Source organism: Anneissia japonica, unplaced genomic scaffold, assembly GCF_011630105.1.
Source record: "Anneissia japonica isolate Jap-2015-1 unplaced genomic scaffold, ASM1163010v1 scaffold376_len1572418_cov194, whole genome shotgun sequence".
Lineage (NCBI taxonomy): Eukaryota > Metazoa > Echinodermata > Crinoidea > Comatulida > Comatulidae > Anneissia > Anneissia japonica.
Window position 1 is genome coordinate 1,366,178 of NW_022741166.1, and position 13,241 is coordinate 1,379,418.

The 13,241-nt window shown below is 33.8% G+C and overlaps 1 protein-coding gene across 3 annotated transcripts in view; it reads left to right on the plus strand.

Moving 5' to 3' along the window:
* Positions 1-8,219: 8,219 nt before the first annotated feature.
* The window catches only part of LOC117118665 (sodium- and chloride-dependent neutral and basic amino acid transporter B(0+)-like), a 19,500-nt gene continuing 14,478 nt past the window's right edge, over positions 8,220-13,241 (plus strand). Inside the window, exon 1 of one of the 3 annotated variants that reach the window (XM_033263338.1) lies at positions 8,220-8,277. In XM_033263338.1, coding sequence (XP_033119229.1) covers positions 8,254-8,277 — 24 coding nt within the window. In that variant the 5' untranslated portion in view covers positions 8,220-8,253. Of the gene's footprint in view, positions 8,278-11,353; positions 11,458-13,241 lie in introns of those variants that run through there. The other 2 variants (XM_033263336.1, XM_033263335.1) reach the window with 2 other exon arrangements.

Consider the following 13,241-nt stretch of genomic DNA (forward strand, 5'->3'; position numbering starts at 1 on the left):
AGCAAATAAAAGTCAATTTAATAGGCCTCGCAGTTAAAATGTTTTATTAGCATACCTATGATAAATACATAAAATTATAAAAAAAGAAAATAATTATGAAGGAAATAAACAAATTAATAATAATCTACAATTATACCCACATGCCAATTGTGGCTCCAGAAATTTGTCGACAGGGGGTCTGACTCAAGGTGCCGACTAGAGCCTCGGTGGTCAGGGACCTGGTACAATAATCCTGATAGGGTTTGTAGAGGGAGTATTTTATAAGGATACGATGCTTATCCTAAATTTCATTTCATTTTATTCTAATTTTAACTGATAGCCATGCTTTCAAGTGTGTTTTTCTACAGTTTTTTTGTCTTCCAATATTTTTCCTTTTAATTTGTACACAAATGAAGCTCCTTCCTTTTAAATACACAGTATGCTGTACTTTTGTAACACAGAGATTTGGACTGGGTTTCGGAAAACTGAGCTTTGGCAAACTGGGATTTCATGATTTCAGTGAACTGGATTGGGCATTCTGGGTTTCGGCAAACTGAGTTTCTGCAAACTGGGATTTCATGAACAGGAAGAACTGGATTTGGCAAACTGGATTTCGACAAACTGGCTGGATACCTTCTTGAATACTATTGCTATCGGCGAGAATTCATCCTTGTCACTGAAAGAGATTTTGTATTAGTTCCAGATCTTCGTAGCAGTCAAGAAAAGCAGACTCGAAAGTTGTCCTGCATGCAATGCATGCTTTAAGGAATTACAACCAATACACAAATATGAACCGTTCCATTCTGGTGGCATCGATAATTCAGTCGTTGCTACTGTATATCTTATTTTATGACAACGGAGAGAGTCATTTTAGAGACAAACACTGGCAAATACCGAAAGTTGTTCAAATTAAGTGGCATTAACTTTCACCAGCGAAGAAATCATCCCTTATTGGCAAAGTTTTGTTGACACTTTCTGATAACTTTAAAATTTTAGGTGTTCTGTCACAAAAGACATCTGAGGAACTTGTAGATTGTGGCATGAAGTTAAGGGAAAAATTGTAAATCAAGCAAGATGTGAAATGTTCAATAGAGGCAACAAGATCACAGACATATCATTGCTACCACCATGTTTGCTAGCAGACCCTTGAGCACTTGAGGAAATTTAATCGCTAAAGAATGGAAATTAAGCAGACGTAAATGATTTGATAAGTAAAAATAGTATTCACAACAGATGGAATGATCAAATGAAGCAAAAAATGATTGAGACAGTGATGCCCATAAACGTCCAAGAACTGTTTATAATAAAGACGAAGACTTTCAGATTGCAGTGATATTAGCAATACATGAAGATTATTGCTCAACATAGGCGGGGTTACACAGTAAAGGATAATTATGTAATAAATGAATTAATGCCCTTATAAAATTATGGTAGTTATTTGTGTGGTCCTCTTGAATACCTTGTGTAGTACACAAAAATAATGAAAAGCAACCGTATATTTGTAAGAAAGCTGGAATTTTTTTTGGATTCTGGTGATATTTTCCATTTTTCAAAACAGAAAAGGGCTAATATAAGGGGGCATTTTTACTTACATTTCCAAAAGTGACTTTGCTTACCACCCTAAAATATGTTATTTTGGGTTTAAAAAATCAACAGCAATTATTATATTCATGTTTTGTAAATTAAACAAATTTATTTAGGGTATTAAAGCTGCTGTTAAATTGTTCTTTAATTTTGGCGGCCATTTTAAAAAGCGCCCTCAATTGCCTCTGGAAATTTTCACATTAATAACTATAGCTAGTTATACTTTACTCCTATCATTACATATTCAAAAGTTGGTCAAACCTACCTCTTCTGTGCTTATTTTGCCCATATATATGTATTTTATTGGATTTTGGCGGCCATTTTGAAAAAAGCGCCCTCACGCGAAAGTTCTCAGGTTACACCCCTTTTACCTCACATTACACCTCTTTTACCTCACATATTCTGATTCCCCATAAAAAACTGGTCTAGAAAAATCATATGAGAATTTCTACCTCTCCAAGTGGCACCTATCTCAATTATAGCCTGGTCTAACAATGATGATGAATAATGATACTCGACAAAAAATAGAACCGCTGCGCCAAACATCTCTATGCAGGGGCGGATCCAGAAATGTCCAAAAGGGGAGGGGGGCCCGAAAGTTGGGCCGATTGAGACAACACTGTCGTAGGGGGTCCGGGGCATGCCCCCGCAAAATTTTGTGTTCTAGACGCCCGAACATAACATTTGAGGCATTCTGGGCTATCATTTTTTTCTTTTTCTCTCTTTTTTTTTCTTTTTTTTTCTTTTTTTTACCTCCCAAAAGGGGGACCGGGCCGGCCTCCCCCCTAAATCCGCCCCTGGCCGATGATGATGATGATGATGATGATGATGATGATGATGATGATGATGATGCCGATGATGACTGGCAGACATTTTATAATCCGAAATGTTCGTAACCCGGATATTTTGTAGCCTTCAGTACGGGATATCGAACGAAATACCCACACCCCATATCAATGCGCATAGTACGAACGAGAATAAATCTGTTTTACATTATGTAAATTAGAAACCAAGAAAAAGGAAGTAAATAACGTCTCAGTGGTGGCGCCAGGCTTTGCTCGACGTGGCTCCGAGGTCCCAGGCGAAAAAAAAAGAAAGTGGGCTGGTCGGGCATCGCTCAAAATCTCTCGAAAGTGTTCTCTTCTGAAAAATATGGCAATTTAGAGTTTTCAAAGGCTTATTTAATCAATTTTTGAGTCTAATATGTAGAAAATACATATACATTTGATTTCCTCCCCAAAGAATTGCAGTTTTTCTCCCCGACGTGGTGGGGGGGGGGAACCTCTGATTCCCCTGCTGATGCATTTTACGAACTTTAACTGTTCCGTCTTTGTATACGGTAGGCAATGCCGTAGCCAGGATTTTCAAACAGTGCGAGACAATATCAGGGTGGACCCACTTACGCGTAAATTCAAACAATGTGGACCCATTTTACGCAAAAATATGAAAAATCTTGACCCATTTTCTTACATTTTACACATTTTATACTAGCATGAGAAATCTGGACACATTTTCCAAAAAGTGGACCCATTTTATGCATAAAATTACATAATTTGGACCCATTTTAAAAAAAGTGGACGACACCCATTCTTTGTGGACCCATAAGAAAATTGTCCCAACTGTCCCAATAGCTGGCTACGGCATTAACGGTAGGCTATCGTAAGTTTACAGATTGCAAAGAAATTGTCGGCCGCTTGTTTTGTTGTCACGTAAGGACGTTGTGACTGGGACCGCACGGAATCTCACTTTTTAGAAACATTAATGTAACGAAGCACTGGAACCTCAATTTTATAAACTTATAAATATTTTACGTACACTCGATTTCGTCACTAAACTTCAACGAGTTGAAGAGGGATGCAGAGGACCGAGAATACTGGAATAGAACTTCTGGCAGAACACTATTGATGATGTCAATGATTATTATTTAGTTGAAACTCACGATTTGAATGAATTACTTGCTTTCTAATGCGGTGTCTGACTATGGTGACGATTGATTAGTAAACAACCAAAACCATAGTTTTTTTTCTTCATTAAATATGCTTATGCCGATCTACAGACGAAAAAAATCAACCCCCGTAGCATCTCATCTCAAGAATGGTTCTGGTTCCGGTGTAAAGCCGACCTTCTAAGGACTCCAAAAGTGTATACCATCAGGGGTAGAAATAGTGCTCAGATCAGACGAATAATTAAGGGAAAATGGAACGTGCCTTTGAGTGACTTTTTTCCGTAAATATAAATTTAAACATTTATTTTTTTACTTTTTTTTACAAAATTCTCCCATTGTTCTCTTTGCCCATCTGTCACTGGGAACCCATAGCTGGTGGTTAATCCTTTTCTCTATACTATGACCGCCTAGGATAATTGCTAAGAAAGTCCCAAAAAACGATGAAATTAACGTACGCAAACACATGATTTTCCATTCATTATTTTTCATTCATTTTTGTTTTTGAGAGCCCTTTACTATTTATGATTTATCTTATTGTTTACTTATTGGCTTGGAAATTCATTCATTCATTCTTTATTTAGTCTTTTATAAAAATCACATTACAATTTGCACATACAGTAAAATAAAAATTCACAATACAGAATAATACTGACAATCTAAGGAGGCAAGGATTAACAAAGGCAATTAAAATCGCTGTAGCTCACAAGCTAGTTAATCCATCCTTAGAGAAACAGCAATTTAAAATAGAAGATATAATATATAATAAAAAATTATAATACTTAGGGAAAAAACAGAAGAAATTTAAACATTAGACTTAATCATTATTGCAAAAAAAAAATTAAATTTATATTTAATAAATAGAACTTAAAATTATAAGATTAAAAAGTAGAAAAAAAAAGAATAAAAATACACAAACAAATTTATAAAAAACCCAAAATAAAATCAATATTGATGGTTTCACTAATTATATATGTGAGGTCTCACTACAAAATGAGTCTCATCGTTAGAAAATAAAAAAAATGAGTTAACATTACATTTTGGTAGATCACATTATAAGCTTTAATTTGGTCTTTGAATGGCTTCCCTAGGATAAATAGATCCAGAGATGTTAGCAATTAAAATTTAGGTGTATGAGAACCAGGGTTTGAGAAAATCGGCCTCAAAGATAAACTAACCTGTACAAATAATAGGACTAGAATTACAGAATATGCTAAGAGAACACTGTTTTAGTAAGAAAATTCACTTAAAAAGTACACAATCATAAAATATAAGTATCAAGTTATTCAAAAACATTAAAATCAAAATTTTATAAAAATGTTGCCTTTGACCTATTTTGGTGAATATCTCAATATGATTTCACCAACGATGCATCTCATTTTGTGGTGAGACCTCACATATATATAAATGGGCATATATAATTTAATGTTAAGCAATTACTTATGAATTTACTGCCATAGTTATATAGCTAATTTACTTTGAGGAGAACCATTGATACAAGCAACTATTTTAGAGGGCAGCAAGCAAATATTACAAATATTATAGAGGGCGACAAGCATAAAATTAACACGGCCACAGGTTATATTAAAATTCTTTGGCGATTACGTTATTCAGCTTTTTTTTTTACAAATATATTGCTGTTCTTGATTGCTTCGGCTATAGTTTTAATAATGCTTTAATAAAATCTTTTGATGTTACCGATTGTATCCTGAAATATATGTACGCCTTTAAAAACATGTAGTAGGCCTATATATTAATGCTTGCAGTACACCACGCAAATAGTTCTGAAAAGATGGTTGAACAGCAACAGTTCTTTTTAGAGCAATCTACGTGGTGTACCGCAAGCATTTATATATTTTATTGCATATTTCAAAGTTTAAAGGCGATAATATTATAGGTCTAATCACTATCGATTCCTCCATTGTTGATCGGAAATTAATTTGGGTTTATTGTTTCACAAGGTATCACAGTCACTCCTAAAATAAGATATGATTTACTGATAGCTGAGCTGGCAGAAATAGACCCACTCCAGGTTTTGATCATTCTTTAATTATTTATTTTTTTTTTTTTGAAAAACAGTGTACCGATGCAATGAAAAAAAAATATTTTAGAATGCGGCTGCATGGACTTGTCTGAACGGAAGTCCCAATAAGTATTGTTGTCGCTTTAGACAGCGCCACCCAACAAGCAGCTTAATTTGAGTATGGCGCGCACTGAGTGCAATAAATGGATTATTCATGGTATTAGCTGAATAATCCAAATTAAGGCATGAAACCCATAGGCTATGGACTGCCATTCCATACATGGTATTTTAGAATTTAAAATAATGCTTAATGATTGCGTAATTTCGATTTTCTGCAAATATCTACTTGTTACAGCACACTTGTACCTTTTATACCTAAAGCCCTGTCCAGGCTATCAAATTTTATTTGACAAAAACATGTGAATAATTATGGTCATGCCTAATTATGGTCATGATGACATCACATCATGACCATATACAGTTATATCATGACTATATATGGGCATACAACATTATTTTTGTCAAAATTAGATAATTTGGACAGAGCTTAACACCCGCTACCATTATCTCTTCTAATGCTGGTGAATCTTACATTGACTCTGGTATCGGTTTGGAGTATCGGTAACTGAAAAAGAAAGCTTTGATAAATATATGCTTATGTATCTCGTTCACACTTGTAATGTATTTCTTTAAATGTATTTAAAGAATTGTTCTGTAAATTTCTCAATAAATTTAATTAGGTTAGGCCTAGTATTGATTGGTATAAAATATAATTCTTCAACGTCAGACTGTGGATTTTCTTCAGGCAATGAAGTCGGGTGCAAAAATCGTGTTAAATGGATAAGTTGTACTAGACATTCAAAGTTTTCCTACACATTTCTACTTTATCTATCTCATGGCTTCCAGTAAGCTGTCTTTATATAATTGTTTAGATCTAGCATTTGTTTCACTTAAGATATAGATCTTTGATGGCACATCCAATTAATTGGGGGATACAAGAACAACTACTAGACTCCGGCAAATTCAGGATCACACACATAGGCCTACACACCATTCTATACGTACGGTACATATGTATTTCAACTGATGTTCTTGTAATTCGTATTAGGATGCGACAGTCGAAAATTGTCTGTGATAAAATGAAGAATGAAGAATGATGAAGAATGAGGTGTACAATAGCTGTTTCTGTGCCTATGGTCTGCAGTCGGGCCGACTATCCACTCAATCTGCCTTCGACAATCAACAGACCTTGCTGCCATGTTATCAAGCGCTCACAGACAGCGGAGATAGATATATTATAAATTCTGAATTTTCTTTGGCGTTACAACATTGATAAAAGACGTAACATAAATAGAATACATCAAAACAAAAGTACTGGCACAACATACTATAAAACGATCAATAGCCAGTTTGTCACTCTCCAACGAGTTAGTTGACAGACGAAATAGAAGTTTAACTATATGCTCTCTTTACTTTGCCGAACTTTTTTGATCACAAATATTGATCTGGTGTGTCATATATCATGTGCGACGACACTTATATTACCATTTCTGTGCCATGCAATAGGCCTAATAATAGCAGAATGTTGTTTGCGTCAGGAAATTTAATCGGAATGATGGTTTGCCCTAAGTGACGTGGTCAGATAGGGCAAACAACATCGAAATAGCATTGCGGTAACCTCTAATACTTAGGGATTCAACTCAACACTAGCCACTAAGCCCAAGCTCGGTGGTCTAGTGGCAATGATATCAGGCTAATTATCTTGAGATCCTGGTTCGATTTCCCTCAGAATCGCGTATACTGTATTTAAGAACCTACTGAGCATTCAGTACGATCAAGGAGGTTAAAATAATATTTTAACCTCCTTGGTACGATATCACGTAGGGCAAAACATCATTCCTGATAACAGAATGCTTTTGTTACGATTCGGATTAAGATTGTCTTAGAATGGCATTGTTTGAAGCTACCATTGTTTTTATAACACTGTTGAAAATATAACATGGTCTTTACATAACAGTGCTGTAAATAAGAGCTGATTTTATATCACCATATAACAAAGGTAATAACGTGAATTAAATTTACTTAAGAAATTATTTTAATATGATTTTATTTAATCGTAAGACTTCGTTTCTATTATTATCTATAACATTACCATAAATTAATTGAACGAGCACTTGTTATTATTATTATAATTATTATTATTAGGCTCTTATTTATTATTTTATTTATAATTATTATTAGGCTATTATTTTTATTATTATTTTTATTATTATTATTATTATTATTATTATTATTATTAGCACCATATTATATTATAATTGTTCTTATTATTGTTGCTATCGTCTTCATTATTGTTATTAATATTATCGTCATCATTATTACTATTCAATATTAAATATAGTTTATTGTTATTAATATTATTATTACTATAAACATCATTATCGTTCTATCAATATTATTGCAAATTAAATTAATAAACTAATTATTATAGTAGAAACATAAAAATAAGCCTATTGTGGATTTGCGGGAGATTGACTATTAGGTCTTCTCGATTTTCGGGAGATCCCCGCGAGTTGCGGGAGACCTGGGACCCCTGCGACTCATTCAACCTAGGCCTACATAAACCGTGAGTAAACACGTCATTTAATTAAAGCGAGTGTGCAGGTTATTAGAAGTCAGTACACGTGGAGTTGAGCCTCTGTTAAAATGCTGAAAGTTTTCAAAGATGGAGAAAGAAAAAGGAACTATTGTAAGTACTGTAAATTGAAAGTATACGTGTATATTATTAGTATAGGTATTAACGAATTATATCACTTTTTTACACTATTGATCTATCTATTTGGCAATTGATTAACAGGACCGTCAAAACAATTTTTATAATATTCTAATTACTTAAAAGAAATATATACTTTACCTATAAATTATAGAAATTTAGTAATACTTTTTGCACCATGTACCACAATGTCATTCGAATGTTAAAAAATCAAAAAGCCTATATGTATTTCACTCTCGTGTTATAAATTAATTAAAAACATTTTTAGTAGAAAAATTTATTTTGGAAAATGCTTAGAGGTATAACAATAAACTAAAAGTTGACTAGCCAGAATATAAACTTTAGAGTTGGATTGAGTCCATTGTATAGTGTGTGCCACTGTTGAATAAGTGGGAGCCAATAAAACTGAAACTGAAACCGAGTCGGCCAAACAGTCATCACCCCAAAAAGACATTAGGCTCAAGCCGGCCCTGATTACTTGATTTTTCTTTTTCCAAAATCTGTCCACCTCGGCTCCAACCATGGAGAAACAGAGGTGGGGTATGATATCTAGTCGCCCACTAATTTTAAATCAGGGAAAAGGAGGGGTATTGGCTCTATAGGTTGCCAGATTCTATTTTTAGACGTCTAGGTGTGTTATGTTTTTTCTCAACCTCAACCCCAACAAGGTTGGCCTGAGTTGGTATGGATTCTATGACCATTGTCTTAAACTCCTGTATCTGCCTCTGGAGGGGGATAATGATAGCCATTCTGTACATTCGAATAAGGTGTAAAAATGGGCAGTTATGCCCCCTTTCCCCCAGTTTTTAAATATTAAAAATCTGTATCTCATTCACCGTTCCCCAGTTTTTCGTCAAACAACTTTTTTCTGTCTTAGAAAAATCAGTTCTACAACATATCAAAAAATGTTTTCCTCCGGAGCCTGACTTTAAATTTCAGTTTAGTGGTGCCTGCATTTGCGAGTTCAAACCGAGAAACTTTGTTTACTTTACTTAGATTTTAGTGTCCTCGACTGGACCGCCTGTCAAAGCTCTGTTGTAAAGTTGTACTAGCAAGAAGGGCTCTTTGGACTAGAACCTAGTCAAACAAACAAAATTTCCCAATTGTCAAGTGATCAGAGGCCTTGACAACACGAAGCAGATTTACAGTGAAGCGCTAAAATCTAGTGGCTTTAATGACGAAATGAACATAATCAAAATGGGACTGTAAACTATAAGCAAAAAAACCGGAGTAGGAATATATATTATGGTTTAATCCGCCATATAGTATGAACATTAAAACTAATGTTGCAGTCATTTTCAAACTTTGTTAGTAAGCATTTTTCTCAGGGAAATGCACTACATAAAATATTTAACAAAAATAATGTTAAGGTAAGTTACAGTTGTATGCCCATTATGAGAAGTGCTATAAACAAACACAATAATAAGATATTGAGTATGAATAATAATAAAAACCCACTTGTAATTCATGTTTGGTGAAGTCGATCGTATATTCGGCCGATATCCTATCTAATAATAATGTAGTAAAACGTTATATTGGTATGACTGGTGGGGAATTTAAGACAAGGTTTATTAACCACAAGAAATCATTCAATAATAAATCATATGAAAAGGAATCTGAATTGTCTTAATATGTGTGGAAACTAAAAAATGAGAATACCAAATTTAAAATAGAGTGGAACATAGTAAAGCGCTTATCCGTAAAAAGCGCAGTGTTTGGTAATTTGCAAACTTTGCATGGACGAAAACCTAGCTCTTCTTAATGCAAAAGACAATCCTACTTAATAAAAGGTCAGAACTGGTATCTAAGTAGGCATACAAAATTACCACCTGATCCGCGGCTAATATGCAATTTGTAATAGAGCACTCTTCCGCATGGGACGTATTTACCTAATCCTCAATACATCCATATATATATATATATATTCATGTTCACACCCTACTTCGGATCGTGACAAATTCAAACACTCGTTAAAACATGACAAACTATTATGAAAAGTGTCATTTTGATCCATTGATTCAATTTAGGAATAGTTAGGTCTGGGACCTAATGGCCCTCAAATTCGCACCCGAGTTTAGATCGTCACCAACACTCATAATTTCTTCCTTGTAATTTGGTTAAACTTTCACAAAAGTTTCATTCAGATCAGTTGATTAGTTTTTGAAATATCTGGTCTGGGACGTCTTCGAATGGTCCTCATATCCACACCCTACTCCAAGATGGTCACCAACATTTAAACATTTCTTCATTGAAACATGACAAACTAATATGAATAGTGTCAATTAAATCCATTGATTATTTTAGATATTTAGGTCTGGAGCCTTAGGATTTTAAATGACCTTCAAATTCACACCTGAATTTGGATATCGTCACCTACACTTAATAATGTCTTCCTTGTAACTTGGTTAAACTTTTACTAAACTTTCATTCATATCAGTTGATTTAGTTTTTTAAATATTTTGTCTACAACTTTTGCTCTAAAATCCTTTAATTGGTCCTCACATCCATTCCCTATTCCGGACCGTCACAAAAATGTAAGTATTTCTTCATTGGGTTATACCTAACGCTCCCTGTTATTTTCAATTATGTCTGTGTAGCTGTTTTTTTAGATAATTCGAACACAAAAAAGCACACAAAACACGGAAGTGTTACATACACACACAAACCTACACGACTGAAAACATATATATCTCTTGGCGGAAATAATAATTAGATCTTAGTTAGTGAGTAATTACCAAGACTCATTCCAATGCTCATCTATCCATTATCATAGGGGAAAAGTGTTCAGTCCCCATTTCAGGAAAGTCAATTTGTTTTTTTTCTAAACGATGTCAATGGCGTATGTTTTCCCAGCTTTGCTGCCGTACCAGCTTATTCATCCTTTATGTTTACCTACTTGTGTTATTTGTCATCCGCACGTAACTTACCATTAGAATGCGGTGGTAGATAATTTTACGATGACGACTCACTAATAACACACCCTTCGACCTAAAAATCGACCCTGGGTAAATTTGTTTACGCTGTTTACATAAAGCAGTGTGTAAACACAGTTATTTAATAAAAGTGAGTACGCATGTTATTAAGAAGTCAGTACAGGTGATTGAGGATCTGTTAGTACTGAAATTTGCAAATATGGAAAAGGAAAAAGGAACTATTGTAAGTAAGCAGAAAACTATGTTTATATTATAAGTATAGGCCTATGTATTAACGAATTATATCATTTTCATGCACTTTATTGTTAAATCTTGTTTGGGCTATTTTGAAAACGAACTGTAAATTTAACACCTACTTTGATAATTGTTTTGTATACTTTCTCTCACTATGATACAATTGTGTTTTTAAGGAACCAAATGGAAGTAGGTTTTACTTTTTTCTCGTATGAATGTTATTACTCTGTTTACGAAAATAAAAATAAAGTCAATAAACCAATCAGTCAATTAAGCAATCATTTCTTGATTTTTAATTACTACATTTGATTAATGATTATATCCTACCCATTTCGTTCTATCTCTTAAATCTAAAACACGTCTACTTTATGTGTATTACACAAAATGCGCTGCGCAATAAAAAAAATACACTTTGAAGAAAAGAACCAGTAAAATTTTGCCCAGACTCAGTGTTCTTATTTTTCGCCAATTTCAGGCTCAAAATGTTCTTATTTTGTTCTTATTTTGCACACTGTCCAAGATAGAAAACAATGAATTGTACAGTGGTATATTATAGTATATAATAGAGGGACATTGTCACACCTACTGCACGTAAAGTAGATATAAGACCAAATTAATTCTGCTGATTCTTTTCATTTTCCAGTTTTTGAAATAAAATCCTCATTTGACAATTTACCCCAACCTATCAATTTATTTTTATTCATTAAGCAATTTCAGCCTCATTGTTCTTATAAAATGTGTTTCAGCAGTCTGTAATTCTTGGTTAGAAATGTATTGTATGTAGATTTAGATATTATATCACCTATTATATTATTATAACGTTAGACGTTGGAGCTATATGTTCAAAACTTTTTTTAGAACAAATAATACGTATTTTCTCCTAATTTCAACCTAAATCATTTTGCTAACGTTGCTACAACGTTGTGTTGGCACCATGTGTAAAATTAAAGTGCTTCATTCTCTATCACCAAACTAAAATAGGCGTTCTAATAAGCTTATCCTATATTAATTTAAATAATATATATACAGGGCCGGCGGAACGTTTTGCAAGGGGGGGGGGGGGCACTTATAAGAAGGCGCGTAACAACTAAATATAAGCATTTTCATCGTGGTTTTATTTATTACAATCATAGGCCTATTCTTTCACCATCATTACACAATGAGGCCCTTCTTTTAGGTAAAAGGATCTATTAAATTTTCTTTCTCAAGTTTGGGACTATTATGTTTTTAAATAACTTAGAAGGTAAAGGAGGGCAAGCACAAGCTTTAACCCTAACAAATGCGCGCGAAGCGCGCGAAAAATTTTGTGTTTTTAATTCTAATTTCGTCGGAATTGATCAAAACTCCCTAAATGTGCAATTTTTAGAGGAAATTGGCCTACCTCAACAAGAAATGCTTTTATGTTATATATGGCCACACTGGTTTTTTTTAAACTGAATATAAGCATTTTTCTTATGGCTTTATTTATTACAAACATATTCTTTCAACATCATTACACATTGAGGCCCCTCTTTTAGGTAAAACGATCTATCTTAAATTTTCTTTTTTGAGTTTCGGACTATGTGTTATAACTTAGAATGCAAAGGAGAGCAAGCACAAGCTTTAACATTAAAAAATGCGCGCGAAGCGCGCGAAAATTTTTTGTTTTTTTTAATTCTAATTTCGTCGGAATTGATCAAAACTGGCCTACCTCAACAAGGTAGGAAATTGGCCTACCTCAACAAAATATGCGATTTAAAATTTGAGGTTTTCAGGCACTTTCCCGGGTGAAAA